Source organism: Aphelocoma coerulescens, chromosome 20, assembly GCF_041296385.1.
Source record: "Aphelocoma coerulescens isolate FSJ_1873_10779 chromosome 20, UR_Acoe_1.0, whole genome shotgun sequence".
NCBI classification, from domain to species: domain Eukaryota; kingdom Metazoa; phylum Chordata; class Aves; order Passeriformes; family Corvidae; genus Aphelocoma; species Aphelocoma coerulescens.
Genome location: NC_091033.1, coordinates 7,187,037 through 7,202,563, shown reverse-complemented (window position 1 = coordinate 7,202,563; position 15,527 = coordinate 7,187,037). Strand labels below are relative to the sequence as shown.

Genomic DNA, 15,527 nt, shown 5'->3' with positions numbered 1-15,527 from the left:
CTTCTGCCACGAGACCCCTCACACCCACAGAAGCTAGGGGCAGCACTCCTGCCCATGAAGGCTGAGCCTGCGTCCCACCAGTCGCTCTGCACAGTCCAGCTTTGTTCATGTGAGACACTCCAGAAATAGAAAAAGGATTGAAGGTTTCGGCTACTCTGGATTCCTCAGGCCCCAGGGCCCTGCTGCCCTGGGCTGGTGCTGGGCTCTGGTCTTCCATCCTCCCCCATGGATCACCCAGCTGCCATTTCCCTCTACCTCGTGCCTGGCTTTCCTCTCACCCAGGCTGTTTTAAGAGGCTGAGCGAGAGGATGGGGCACAGGCAGTGGAGAATCACTCCTCCCCAAAGCCAGGAGGAGCAGCCAGTGACGCACAGCTCGGAATGAACTTGGCAGCAGCCCTGGGGTCGGGAGGCAGCAAAGGGACCTGTCAGCAGCCCTGGGCAGGCTCTGGGCCAGCAAGCTGCCTTTCTTCCTGGCCCTGTGCAACCCCTGCCAGAGGCCAGCATGATGGGAGCACATGGAGTGTGCTCAGAGAGTCGCAGGGTCCTTTAAGGCTGCCTAAAAGCAGTTAGTGAAAACAACTCTCTTTGCAAAGTACCCCCATCAATAAAAAAATGCAAAATTTTGAAACAGGTAATTAGGAAAAAGCTAAAAAATATCCCAATGCCACCAATGAAATTCTGCACTACTCTCTCCTCTAAGACTGAAATGAATACGTCAACATGGAAAGAAACCTGGAGATTCCCCTGCAAAAATCCACACGGATAGAGTGAGCAGATAACTGTTTATTATTGCACATAATCCAGCAGAACAACCGACAGAAAACTCTGGACAGTAGTACACAGATTGTAGTAAACAGCTTGCAAAATCTGTGATGAAGGTATTTTTGTGTGAAGAGTGAAAGGTATCTGCATCTTTGTAAGACCTGAAAAGTATAACACAAAATCCTAGTCAGTTTTGAAAGCATGCAGTTTGAGGTAAATCTGGTATTTTGCATCTAAGAAAATGAAATCCCTAAGGGGCTCTCTCTCTGTGTATATATATCCATATCTCAGTGCAATATGGATACAGTTATACGTCACATAAAAGCAAATCTACCTACTTTTCTCAGAAGGCTACTAGAAGGAAAGCACATTACCAAGTGCATATCACATGCATAAAAAATAGCGGGGGGAAGGAATTACCTTAGCACTGTTGAAAAATATCCATTTTTGTGCTTAGTGATAAATAAAAGCCCCTCAGGTCTCTCAATGGAAATTGTCTTGGTGGTGAATAAAAGCAGTTGGCATATTGAAACTGCAGAGTTGGCAAGCGAATGCCAGCAAATGGAGATAAAACGTCAAAGGCAGCAGAGCCTGGGGTTTGCAATACATTTATATTTAAGGAGAGGAAAAAAAAAAAAAGAAAAGCAAATTGCTACTAAACTATGCTCTGTGGAAGTGTAGATGATGCTGCACAGCTTTCTCAGGACTGGTACAGCCACATGGCTTTTAGGAAAGGATCACATTCACTTCTCCCACACTTAATACCACGTATTTGCTACTGTGGCAATGTTCCTGAGCTGAATAAGGTTAAAAAATAGACTTGGTTCACAAAGAAAAGTACTGAATTATTCTCACTCTCTTATGCCATAACTAGAGTAGATAAATTAGGCAGGTTTTGCCCCGTGTCTCCAGTGAGTGTAAACCCCTGTGTGTCTGCCACTCCATCTCTGAAATCCTTTCAGGCTGACCTTTGAATCAGATCGGGCATCTGTTTTTTTCCTTAACTATCATTTCCCTATTCTTTCCAGTCCAACAAGGTTTTCCCACCCAGTCCTGTGCTGTGGGACTTCAGGATACACAGAGGTGCACAACCAACTATAAATAACATCTCTGATTATCTTAAAAAGGGATAGAAAATAAACATTGCTCTTAAAAGAAGGAAGAAACATGTCCAAGCACTCAGTCTCACACTAAACTGTAACTTCATCTGTGCCGACTTTCTAAGCTCGCACTGCTAAGGATCAGAGCAGATCATGGTGGACAATCTCCTTCCAAAGGTCACTCCCTGTCGCAGCTTTGGGAAAATCGGTGCAAATCACCCAGGCCTCTCAGCCTCGCACACACGAGCAACAGCTACAACTGCCCCACTGTACTCTGCCACTGCTGAAAGCCTGGCTGCTGCGTATTTCTGAGCCCAACACCCAAATAAACTGCAGTCACTCACATCTCTGCACCTTTTTTCTCTCAGGAATAAGGTAACCTCTCCCACGACAGCCACCCTGCATCCTCTGGCTGGAAAGTTGTTCGTTCAGTGCAGTGAGAGCTCAGGACTCCCCTGCAGCCTGGCATGCCAAGGGGAGTAACCTGCAGGTGTATGGAGGCATTTTCAGCAAGAGCCTCTTTGTCACTGTAACTTACAACATTTTCTTAAAAAAAAAGGAGTAAAGGGACAAATTCAGCACACCTTCCTTTCCTGTTACAGTGGGAAGCCATCCCCTGCAAGACGCTTCTGTGCAGAGCATTGTTGGTGGCAGGAGAGCACTTGGATGGTGCCTGGTCCCAAAACAGGCCCCATCTCCACCCAGAGCACCCCCACAGGCACCAACAGCCTTGGATCCACCAGTCCCTCACACCCCACCCCGCGGCCCCATCTGTGGTGCATCGGCCACCATGGGCAGGACTCGGGTCACACTTCAACAAGCCCAATTTCAACTTGCTCCCCCTCTCAGTCCTCCATACATGGAAAATGATGCCAGGTGACAGGGGAAAGGAAAGACTTTTTGTTCATCCCTTCGGATGACTTCCAAGCATGGAGAGCAGCATCGTCCACCCCGAGCCATGGCGCAGCTCTCATGAGTCATTCTGGTTGCTGTATTGCTTCATCTCCATGCCACGGATGGTAATCTTTGGAAAATCCCTGACACTGAGTCAACCAAGGGAGTTACAAAACACATCAGTGTGAACGCATGAGACCTTCTCACTCATTTTCCTACAGCTACAGATAAATCCCTCATCCCTGGCATGGCAGGACAGTTGATGGCTTTGGTGAGAATAATTTAAGGCAACTGCTATTTTATACAAAGAAGAGGAGACCACAGTGCAGAAACCCTGGCTTTTCCTTGGTAGATTGTAGAGGCCAGCCACAGCCTGGGAGCAGGAAACTGAACTGATCTTCAGACACTCTCATTTAAGGTTGATGTTTGCAATGCAACCTTAGGATTGTCCTCCTCAAGTCCTCCTCTTAGGTGTTTCCAGGTGGCTGAGCTTTAATCCCCGCCAAGGTCTGAGGTCTCCACCAGCAGCAACGCCTGTCCGAACACAGATAAATGGGAAAGTCAAGGGAGAGCAAAACACATGACCAACACATTACCACAGCTGTCTGCAAGGCTTTCACCTGTGCAGGTCGAGTGAGACTAATAACATGACAGAAAGCAGTGCCCAGCAGAGCAGTTTTGTCCCCCAGGAGGCCTCAGGAAGGCAGCCCAACATCCTCACAGGGGCTTGGGAGGTGCCTCTTGTGTTACATTCACATAAGGCTCAAGGGTCAGGTTCAGCCTTGACAGCAGATTTTTTTGAAATATTTGAGCCCAAGGTGACAAAAATCTTGTGCAAGCTCAGGACACATTCCTGTCTATAGGAGTCCTGCAAGCATGAGAAACCTCACAAGATTTTATTGCCACCAAATCCAAATGCAAACCCTTACCCCAGTTCAAGTGGAAGGCCTGAGTGAGAACCAGGTTAACCTTAGTCTTATAGACATTTTGGCTCATGTTTAGTAAAACAATTACTAAACCACAGTAACAACCACTGAAGAACTAGCACTGGTGCAATTAAAGCTGCAGATTTCACAATTTCATATTATCTATGTGTTCTTGCCTCTTGCTGGTCTGAGCAACAAGAAATACAATGCATGATTTACCTGGCAGCAGCCACGTTAGAACAGCAAATTGAAAGTGTTTCTTGAAGTGTATTTGCAGCGAACAAATTTCAAATTTAACATCATACACTCTTGCACTGGAAGTCTCACCCCATGAAACACGCCCATGGTACTGGGAAGGCAAAACTATATGATGCAACTGTATCCCACCAACACAGTCTATGTTCTTAATTCTGAGAAAATTTATTAAATAATTTCATGCAATAATTTTACAACATTTTATGAGAAGTGAGTCAACCTTAAAACATCCAGTGACATCTACAAGTTGAGGATAAAATCTCATTCTGCTTCTTACCTTGTTCAAGAGGCTCATCATGTCAAAAAATGTACAAATAGGATGGCCAGACCAATGTTCAGTAAGATGACCATGCAGATCACAATTGTGTTAGGTCCCTGAAGGAAAAATCCAAAACAGAGTATTACACACCACAGCTCCAGGGGAGGAGACAGACACAGATGGATTCTGCTGTTCAAAAATACTGCAATCACCCCCTCCTGACGCACTGAAATCTGGCACTTAACAACCAGCCTGAATTTCAAACTAGTGGAATGTTTATCCTATCCTATTCTTACTTCTTCCCTATAAATTCATTTGAAGAGGGTTAAATCAGGCTTCTTTTGCAGTTAAATTAGATTAAAGGAGACCCTGACCACAGGAACATGAACTGCTGATCCCATGTCAAGCTGCTCCTCCCAACTCCCTTCTCCATCCACATTGCCTGTGCTTGTAACATTGCCATTTTTAATATCACAGAATCATAGAATGCTTTGGTTTGCAAGGGGACCTTGAAGATCATCTACTTCCAAACCCCAATGAACCTATGTGAGATTGCTGTAATTTCAGACCAAAGTATTTCCAAGCTGTGCTCTTCTAAAGCCACACTGGAATCATTCACATCCAAAGGGCTGCAAGATGGGACTCAGAAGGCTAATAAAATGTCTGGGTTTCCAGCTGTATTTGCTAAGAGCAAAACTGAGTTTCAGTGACTGTAGTTTAAACCTGGGAAATTGGCTGGTGATTCAACACCACAGGTCAGCTCATGAGGTGCCCCTACAGCAAAAAAAGTAAATGTAACAGGTAAAAGAGAAACACACTCAGGCTTTTCCTGTTCTTTTTTCCCCCAACTTTCACATCCAAGTTGGCTGGTAATGGGGTAGGAAAAGAAGGTGAGAAAAGTGTATAAAATCAATTGGAAGATGCCTGGTTTTGTGCAAATTTTGAAATACGATGTGTCTGAAAGCATATCTGCCCAGGTAAAGAGAGGAGGTCAAAACAGGAGGGTTATGAATGTCAGACCAAACATCCAGGGCAAGGCAGGCTGGGCAGGTGGCACGACAGGGGGATACCAACACTCTCCTCCAGCGGGCTCTATGATCCCAAAAAGATCCTCCAGGAACCACTCAGGGCCCACTGCAGCCCCAGGCCCGGTAGGTCTGCATCCCTCTGGGTCCTGCCAGACCTCATGGGGAACAATAAAGAAAAGGCAAATGTGGCTCCCAGGGGGCTCCCAGGGATGCCCCACATCACCTCTTCGCACTCCTCCGCCTTCTGTGCTGCCACCACTGCCGCCGCCTGGGCCGGGCCACGCTTGGCCCCTGCCTTGGGCTCCGTCCGGCCTGGTGCCCTGGCCTCAGTCTTCCTGTCGGCCGCGGGCTCAGCCCGGCCCACGGCCCTGCGCTCAGGGCTGGGGCGCTGCTGCGGCTCCTTGGGGCGAGGTGGCTCCGGCTTGGCCTCCGCCACAACCGATGGCTTCTCCTCCCGGCCCTGTGGCGGGCCAGGGGTGCCCCCTCGGCGCGGGGGCTCCCCCCGGGGCTCCAGAGAGGGCGGCTCATTCTCAGGGAACTGCTCCTCCTCATAGTCCGTGGCGGGGGTGACCGGGGATGTCCGGACGGCGTAGCTGTGGTAGCCCTTGAAGAGCTCGACGTCGGGCTCGCGCGCCATGCGCTGCAGTGGCCCAATCTCCATCTGCTCAGCGGGACGGCCACGGCCCCGCGAGGCCGGGCGACTTTCACCCTCGGAGGGTGCCGGGCTCCCACCGCCTGCCCGCCCGCCTGCCTCGGCCCAGCTGCCCGGACGCAGAGCCCCGTCCTGCCGGGGGGCTGGCTTGGCCCGCTTGGCCTCGGGAGGGGTGGCGGCAGGGCTGGGGGCCGGGCTGGCGCGGGGACGCGGCTCCTCCTGCTCGTGGAGCTGGGGGCTCTCGGGTGGCGTGGGGGGCGGCGGGGCAGCCTCAGGCCGCAGCGCCTCCTCCTCCATGTTGACCCCGTGCTCCGCGTTCTCGATGATCTCCTGCAGCAGCTTCCGCTTTTGGTACTCGGGGCCTGCAGAGAGAAGGGCTGGTGTAAGGAGTCACTCTGGGGCTGGGTACCCCAGTGCCACGGCACCATCGTGGTTTGGCAGTTGTGCCCCCAGCACCAATGGGTTTGGGGACCACGGTGCGAGGGTCCAGGCTGGAGTTTGGGAGAGGAGGTACTCCGAAACCGTACCCTGCCGCCAGGAGGAATTTCCTCCAGGAACAGCTGAAGGCTTCAAGCCTTATTGTGGGCTGCCCAGTTGGGAAGAGCTGAAGGAGTGGGCAGGAGCTGCAGATAAGGGTAAAGAAACAGCGAAAATCTGCAGCCCAGCTTCTTGTGGTCACACAGATGGGTCATGCTGGGGCTAAGGAGGATACAGCTCCCAACCAAGTTTGGGATTCTTTTATTTAATGGTTGGGAAATTCTTCCATGTGGCTTCCTTGGTGTCTAACAGCATGGCAACTTCACCAGTGATACACAGGATGACCAGTGTCATCAGGAAAGGCAGGATCCCCAAATGATCTACATGCCATCCCTCATGATGGGGAAAAACATGTTTCTTATATATGGAGCAGGGCTGGAAGTTATAGGGCCCTCTTGTCTGCCCTGAGCTCCACAACAGCAGCAAAATTACCTGGCACCATCAGGAAGGGTGGCTCAGGGTTTCAGATTTCATTTTGGCCTCATCTCACACACTGACTTGTGAGTTCCTAGCAACATTGCCTCACTTCAATTGTTAATTGTTCACCTATCATTAAATCTGTACTTCTTATTAACCCTATTGCAAATTGCAGTCCAGCCTGGGTCAGAGGAAGTCAGACAGAGCCTGGCACTGAAGATATCCACCAAAATGCATCACCAAAAAAGTGGGAATATCTTGTGGAGTAACAACCCTCCACAGTGTTCCACGTGCTGGGAGAAGGGTCCCCACACATCACCATGATGCTCATAGCAAGTGAGAATAAGAGCATCATGCTCCTACTGGGCTGTGTGAGGTCACAGAGCAGCTTGTTTGGAAGAAAAGCACCTCCTCTGGCCTCATTCTGCTGAACCCCAGTGATGCTAAGGGGTGCAGATGTACGGGGCTTGCTCTGTGCTCCTGAATGACACAGATCCTGGAGCCACACCATCCCTGGCTGCCTTGAGGTCCCTCCCTTCATCTCCTCCATCTCAAGAACTGATGCAGACCTGAGTCTGGTTGGGAAATTGTGCTCCTTTCCCTCTCATAAGTCAGTGATGTGATTTGCACATTGCTATCTCCTGTCCATGCAGGCAATGACTCTGCTTGGAGGGGCAGTGGGGAAAGGAGGGCACTGATTTTAGCTGCTCTGCTCTGCCTGCACACTCCTGTCAATCAGCAGGTGACCCATTCAGGGCCATTTATTTCTGGCTGCAAGTGAGTTATTTGGAAGCCATTCCAACAGTTGTTCAGACTCCCCAAAATAGGCTTCCTGCAGCTCCAGGCTCCTTGCTCTCTCCTGCTGCTTTCTTCTCTTCCTGAATAATTTACAACACAAAACTCCCCAGCTGCCTGGAGGGCACACCTCCCCACCTTCATCTCCCAGCACATTTCACCAAGGGTTTTGGCTTACATCCTTTCCTCTGAGTTAAAAGGGATGATACCCTAACTGAAATCCAGGGCTCAACAGTTACTAGGGATATGAGGCTTGCTGAGCAGGACTGCCTCTGCCAGACACAGCATGGTCCATCTGCCAGGATAGCAGGGAGAAATACAGCTACCAAACACTGCTAGGCTCTCCTGGCTGTGTGACCAGCAGCTCTCAGTCCTAGCAAAATCCAAGGCTGGACTGCTGTCTGTTTGTTCCTGGATGGTGCAACCATGCAAGCAGAGACATATTCTTGTGCACTTTGGGAATTCAGAGGTTTAAAAGAATCATAGAAGAATAACATGCATCAGGAGCTTAGAAGGCCACTAAGAGAGGCCAGGACCCAAGTGAGGCTCTACGTAACAGCAGCAGGAGGATCCAGCACCTGAGGAGCCAGGAGTGGAGGTCAGGCTGCCCCAAGTGTTTTACAGAGACTGTTTCAGTTGTCTCATTCAATTGCCATGGCTGGAAAAAATAATCTAGCTAGATGTCCAAAACCTCCCCTCAGGAATTCCAGTTTCCCTTGTCTCTGTGCTATAAATACCCCAGTGTGCAAAGGGTGAATGTAGAGCTGTGAGTGGCAGCTGGGGGGCTTATGTGAGGATCAAGCCATTGTTAAATGAAGTGCCACAGGCTGGCTCATGCCCGTGCCCAGGTGCTCTGGTGTTTCCCCACTCCCAGCCAGCTCCAACGGGCCTTGCTGGGTGATGGGGAGGAAGGGGCAGCCCTGCAGCAAGGTGCTTCCCCAGCTTGTAGGTGCAGGACAAGGTGAGAGTACAGGGAATTTAGGAAAAACTGTCAGCACGACTCTCCCCAGCCAGGCACCAGCTGTTAGCTGTTCCCATTTCCCACTGTGTGCCCTGTGCCGGGGTGTGGTACAGGAGATGCAGAGACACCGAAATCAGAGCAGGGGCAGGTGTCAGGTTTTGCTGAGCACGAGTCAACCTTTGGCTTCTACCCCCAGTTTTGCTGCTGTGATAGTCCCTTGTGATCTTGCCTCAGTAACCATGGGACACTCACTCCAGGCAATAAAGCCAGATAATAAGAAAGATAGGATGAAAATGTAGGCTCCTGGAATTCTATTTTCTGCTCTGTTATTACCTCCCCTCTCTGTAAAGGGAAGTTTTCCAAGAAGAGCATATCTCTAGCTAACTCAGTCCAGGGAAAGGTAATGGCATTCACAATGCTGCTTCTAATATTACACTTCCCATCTACTAATCCTCAGTGCTTGGTCTCACAGAAGGATCCTCCCAAGTGTTTCCCCAGCCAAATAATTAGCAGTGATGCTAACAAATGAATAGAGAATCAAGGAAATAGTATTTCGTATTAGCTGCTTTCTTATAGGGTATTACAGACCCTAATTAGCACAGTCTGATTGTTCTGAGGCCCCACAGGATATGGGTTTGTGAGTCAATGTGCAACACTGTTCCAAGAAAAAGCCACAAGGGATGTATCTACAGAACTGCAGATAGCCCCAAGCTTGCTGCCTGTCCTGCCTGTTGTTTTGAGGGCTTTGGTGTGTGGAAAAACATGGGAAGTTGAGAAGCTGTGGGTTTTTTCTCCAAGCTGTGGTAACACAGTGAGTAAAACAGTGGTGTAAGGAGGACAGCAAATCAGCCAGGGCAAGGGTCTGGCTGAAATTGAGCAAAAGAGGATTTAGGATAAACAGGAGGGTAACTTGTGGAATTACAAAGTGGGTGATGCCCCATGTAAATTGCAAGACCCCTCTTGGAAGATGCCTCTGATCCTACCTGGCTGGTAGAAGTCTGGGGAGAGCTCCCTGGCCATCATTCTGGCTATGCCTGATTCGTTGTTGGCTGCCTGAGCTGCCTGCTCAGACCCTTCAGCCTTGACTTTGGCATGAGCCGTCCTGCAGAGAGAAGAGGGAAAAACAGTGAGCGCTCTCTGAGCCAAGGTCATCGCAGCTCACCCAGCAAACACTGGCTGGCACCAAAACTGAATCAGCCCATCTGGCATAACAGCACTCAGAATTTGCCCATGTGACCCAAAACCCTACACCCAGGGAGAGAAGAGCAGATTTTCAACGAGGAAGGGGCCCAGATGCTCAAGGGTAAGGTGGAAAGGTTGCACATAGGGAACAGGGCAGGTGTATTTGCAAATATGAGCGCGTTCCTGTGTTGCAGTGAGGCAGCAGGTGCTGCAGAACGGGCTGGTGGCTGTGCCGCTCAGAGGAATGACTGAGGCATCCATCACACAGGCATCTTTGGTGGCTGAACTCCTCCGTGCATCACCAGCCCCAAGCTGCTGCACCTCGCCAGAGGCAGTGTGCCTCTGCTCAGCACATAAGACAGGTTTTACCCCAAATTTCTCTCTTGTAGCTCTCCAGCAAACAACATGCATTGTCCAGGGGCTCCTTTACTCACTGCAGCCTGAGGGGCTGATCTCACCAGAGCTATTCTCTCCCTCTCAGCTTGGCTCTCTGAGTCCTCTCCACTCTTTCCCAGCACATCTCCTCCTTGCTCCATAGGGCTACAGGCTATGGGTTATTTTACTGGCCAGCTGTCATATTCCTCACATGCCTCATGCTCGGGGCCCTGTGATCTTTTTGCTAAAAGCAGGGCTGGCTTTACAGCCCAGCTGCTCACAGTCTGGGAAGGAGCTGACTTCAAACAGCAAGGTTGCACCTTAAAAATAAGAGCGGGTGAAGCACAGTATATGCAGCTGCTTTGTAACACTCAAGTCTTGCTGAGAGCTGCCTTCCCCATGCTCTCACTGTCATATTTTCTGAGGCTCCCCATATTCCCTGTTTCACATACAAATCCACATATTTTTGTGTGATAAGCAGTTAACATTCCTCAAACACCAATTCACCCCAAATTACAACCTTTACTGTGGTCTTAGGATGTCTGATGAGTCCTTTTCAGATTCAGGTTGGTATCTGGTCATGTCGTAGGACAAAAAAGGAGGAAAGATGCAGTTCTCATTCCTGCAGTGAAAACACTCCAGAGGAATTTTTGGACTGTTAGTCATGAAATAAGGATTGATTCCTTCCCATTAAACTGAGATCAAGTAGGCAGACAAGACAAGCTGAAGTCTGAATACTCAACAGGTGCAATGAAAAGGTGATAGAAATGCTGTTCTGAGACCCTTACAAGAGAGAAGATGCACACATATGACATTCTGAGTAGCTCCAGGGAAAGAACTAAAAGCAGGGCATCAATCCCATCTGATACAGGCAACAGTGTGACTTGACAAGGGGCCAAAAACACTCTTCAGAGCTTGCGATGGAGAAGAGGGTGCAGAGCTGCTGTGGCTCAGCCTGTCCCTCCCTGGGATGACATCCCACTCTGCTGGAGCCATGATTCACCTCCCTGCCCACACTCACACGTTATCTATCTCCCCACTTTCTCTGCAGGCTGAGCTGCCTGGGATTGCAGTCATTCTTGGTCTTTTTATCCAAAATTACTACAGCTCCTGAAAAACCCAGAGACATGATGAGGCAGAAAACAGCATTTTTAAGCTGCTGATTGCAAGCAGGGGGTCTGAGCCAGTTCTGAACAGAGAAAGCACCTCCTTTTTTGGTAGCATATAATCAGCGTGATTAATTCCACTATAATCTGGCAGGGGCCAGGGGGGATGAGTCTGTGCTCTCCATGCTTGGGGGATCAGAGTGGGCTGGGTGTGCTGTGCCTGGGGCACACAGCCTGCCTGGCGCCAGCCCCAGGGAAGAGGCTTGCAAAGGGAGGATCCAGCTCTTCATCCTGGCAGGACATGCTCCAGGCTCTGCCTTTGTCCTGCTGCTTCTGGAGGATGAGATTCACCATCAAGAGATAAAAGTCTCCCTTTCAGTTGCTCTCTGAGCCAGGCAGATGCTATCCTGACCAATTCCCAGCCAGACAATCAGCCAGCTGGCTCCAGCTGGGGGAGCAGCAGGCAGCTCCTGGCAAGTGCTTTCCTCAAGTAGCTCCCAAAGAAGTAGTCTGAAGTGCACTAGAGGTGGGGTCTGCTCTCACTAGTAAGGACAGAGCTGAACATGTCACCAAGTGGGTGCAGATGGCTCCTGCATGCTCAGCCCTCTCCCAGCACCTGGGGACAACACAAGAGAACAGCCTGGGGATGATGGAGGTTACGAGGTAGCTCCCAATTATGCTTTTCTCCTGCTGGAGTTTTGCTTTCCTCTAGAGAAACTGCTGGATGCTATTTGGCTGCAATTCCTGCAGATGAAGAGATGGCAAGACCAAGAAGATCCAGCCTGGGTTGCAGAGGCTCAGTGAGGACACTCTGGGTGGTGGGGAGCTGAGCCATCACTGTGAGACACCATGGCCTCAGGGGTGGCAGGGCTCTACAATGAGGGGTGTGAGGCCAGGGACACTCTGGGGCAGCTCCCGGGCTGCACACAGCGGTGACAAGAAGCTAAGCAGCACAACTTTGGCATCCTGCACTGCCCCCATGGCACCTCTCACTCTGTGGGACACAGCTGACCTCTGCTCCTGTCCCCCTGCTTGCAAAGTCATCCAGAGGTGTTTGACTGGGGGGGCTATGGTCAACACAGCTGCACTTTCAAATCTGGCACGTCCAGCAGACCACATGTTGGCCCTGTCAGCATCCCAGGAGAGCACTGCTCTCCCAGCCAGCAGCCTGGCCTCAGCAGGAATGCTGATGCCCTGTGCTGGGTCCCTCCGTTGCTGAGATCATTTATATGGCAGCAGCCAGGTGACGAATGCTTGGCTTTCAGAGACATGGTATGGTGTCTTAAGTACATCTTCCCTGGCTGAGCTGCACATCCCCAGCGCACCTTGGGAAGGCAGTGCTGCTCAGAGCCCTCCAAAAACCCCACGCTGAGGGTTTAGTAGCACTGTGACAAAGCCCAGCCTAGAGGAAAGGGGCCAGCCATAACAATAACATCTAACTGGCCTCGAGTATCCCTGAATTTATTATTTATCCATGTGGCTGGCAGAGCCTGAGAGTTCAGCACAGAGGAAAACTTGTCCCTGGCAGCAAAGCAGGAGACAAACGCCAGCCACCCTGGGAGAGCCCAGTGCACGCAGCACAAGAGCCTGTCCCATCCCACAGCCTGGGGTCTGCCAGGAGCAGGAGTTAAGGAAAGAAAAAGCCCAGGGAGGTTTGAGGGTGTCAGGAAGGTGATTTTCAAACCTCAGAAGTGAAACGTGCAAGAAAAAAAATTTCTTCCAAGGTTAAGATCTCAAAAAGCAGAATGAGCTTTCACAAAAAGGAAATGCCAGCCTTGATAAATTTGATGCTATTCAGGCACACTTTAATCAGGGCCACACTTTTATTTACTGCTGTTGTGTTGTCAGCTCCCAGTATCTCTGCACTAAACAGCCCCTGCAAAAAACAGCAGAGGAGAAAGTCTGGAGATAGAGGAGCTCAGCAGGAAACTGAAACAGAGACCATGAGGCTTTAGAGCAGCCAGCAGCAGAATCCAAAAGACCCTTTTCAAGGCAGCACTGGAAAATGAGCCACGAACAATAAACACATCCAGCTGGAGGAAATAAACACAAAGAGGAGCCTTCACACACCCACACCGGTGCTCCCTGTCCCAAAAGGCAGCACTGCCAGGATGAGCACTTCCCAACTGCACTCTGAGCCATCTCCCTGGGCAGTGCTGTTAAAAATAGCTCCAGTGAATTCTTTGCAAGGAGGAGCAGCAGCCTGGTGCCGAGCTGAGGGGAGGCATGTGGGCAATGTCTGCAGCCCCTGTCCCAGCCCTGCTGCCACTGCCTTACGGCTGGATCACGGCGGCTGCCAGGCTTCACACCCCAGCAGGACGGGAGGGTTAAATGCATATGCTGCTTCATTTGCTCCTCTGGCATGGCTCTAATGCTCTAATCGTTTTTGTACCAGTGCAGGACAGAGCACCACTCCTGTCCTTCCTGGCCATCTCCCAGAAACACTGCCTGAATCATTCCTCCAACTGCTGCTAAAATCCCCCGTGGACACACGAGCCGCAGCTGAGCACCGCGCTAACAGGTGAGGCCCAAACCGAGCCAGCACGCCCATCTCTTTGGACAGTTTATGTGGTTTTGCACATCCACATTGGATTAGACGGCAAATGAAATTGGAATTAGCAGGGAATACTGCAAATACCAGACAGGGCTGAGGTGCCTGGGGACGCAGCAATGACCTTGCAGCTAGAAATAGGGGAACAGTTCAGCTGTCTACCTTCACATTTGCTTATTAGGGGAATAACAGGCCTGTGCAGCACTGTCCTTCCTTCTCCAGGGTCTCCCTTCTCCCATTGATTCAGCAGACCCTGAGCAAGGACCAACTGAACACCCCTCCAACCCAACCCATTCTATGATTCTATGATTCTATGATTGTTGCCATTCTTGGTATTAGGAGCTGTCTAGAAGACCATTAAGCAAAAGTAATTAATGAGTCAGTTCTAGGAAGAGAGTCTTCTGCTGAACTCCTCTCTCCTGGAAACTGGCTTTTCCACTCTCAGCCAAATCCCTACTCCAGCATCCAGCAGGAATCACTCTGTCCTTCTGAAGAAACTTAAAATAATTGTTTGTCTTGGCAGGAATGTTTGTGCCACTCAGAAGGGATCAAGGGAAAGCTGGAGAAACATTTTTGTTAATGGCAACACGGTCCCTTCTGTGCTCACACCGTGAAGGCCAAGACAACTCAGACTTGACCAGCACACACCTGGGCTGGGTCTGGATGACATTTAAAGGTCCCTTCCAGAATTCTATGATTCTACATCCTGACTAGGACAGAACTTTCTGGCTTCTCCATTTGACCTACCATCTTCATACTTGTGTCACCTATATAGCTGGAGCATCCCTTTCTTCCTGCTCAGTTCCAATCTGTGTCTCTCCCTCTGCGTCCACATGCATGCAGATACCAGCAAAACTCTGCTACCCTCATTTGCCTGTAACCAGCCCATGGGACTGAATGTGCCTCTTCAGTCCACCTTTCATGCCACTGTCCCTGCCCTCAGCCAAACCCATCTGTCTCATCTCATGGGTGTCCTGCCCTGACAGACAGCTGTACCATTCACCTTCCTTTTGCTCTTTTTGTTCCATCAGTCACATGAATGTACCCACTCCACTTCCACTCTGACATTCCTGGGGTGCATGAACCTTTGCTGCTTTATAATATGGACTCCACCTGCAAGGTGCAATCTAAATTGTGAAATAAGCATAAATCAACACAACTTTCCTCCTAAGGAAACACCTCCATACTACCGAAGCAGAAATCCAAGAAGAGAAACCATCCTGACCTTGCAGAGCAGCTCATGAGATGCCCCAGGCTTTTTCCTCTCAGTGCCAGCACTTACATAGAAGTGGTAGCACTTTGTACATGCTCAGGCTACTTGGCTGAATAAATCAGACCTTTTCTCCTTCCTTCCACAGAAAGGGCATGACCAGGCCATTCAGCCCAGAGAAAAGCATCCCTTTCTGTACAGTGCTTTAGGAGCACAGCCCTGGCAGAACTCCCTGCCACCTAACGAGCTCAGCCTTTATGATTACTTGGTGAATTTTTAAAATACTGAAATGTTATCCTTAGCCCCAAATAGCTCTGAGCCACTTGCATCTTTCGCTGAGGGATACTTCCCCTTGGAACAGTTAAAGTGATATTAATCTTTCAGCAGACAGATCTGCAGCTGTCTTCAGTAAGATCACAACCTACTCACCCCAGCCCCGCGTACGAGAGGATCTGCTCGATCTGTCTCCGGGAGCTGAGTGGGACCGGGTGGCCAGCGGTCATCAGGGCCTGGCTG

The 15,527-nt window shown here is 50.1% G+C and overlaps 1 protein-coding gene across 1 annotated transcript in view; it reads right to left on the bottom strand.

The window, feature by feature from the left end:
* Nucleotides 1–769: 769 nt before the first annotated feature.
* The window catches only part of JPH2 (junctophilin 2), a 31,809-nt gene continuing 17,051 nt past the window's right edge, over nt 770–15,527 (bottom strand). The window contains exons 3-6 of the mRNA XM_069034260.1: nt 9,571–9,689; nt 5,449–6,239; nt 4,216–4,313; nt 770–3,291 (exon numbers count right to left, since the gene is read on the bottom strand). Of these exons, the coding sequence (XP_068890361.1) occupies nt 4,233–4,313; nt 5,449–6,239; nt 9,571–9,689 (991 nt within the window). The 3' untranslated portion in view covers nt 770–3,291; nt 4,216–4,232. The remainder of the gene's footprint in view (nt 3,292–4,215; nt 4,314–5,448; nt 6,240–9,570; nt 9,690–15,527) is intronic.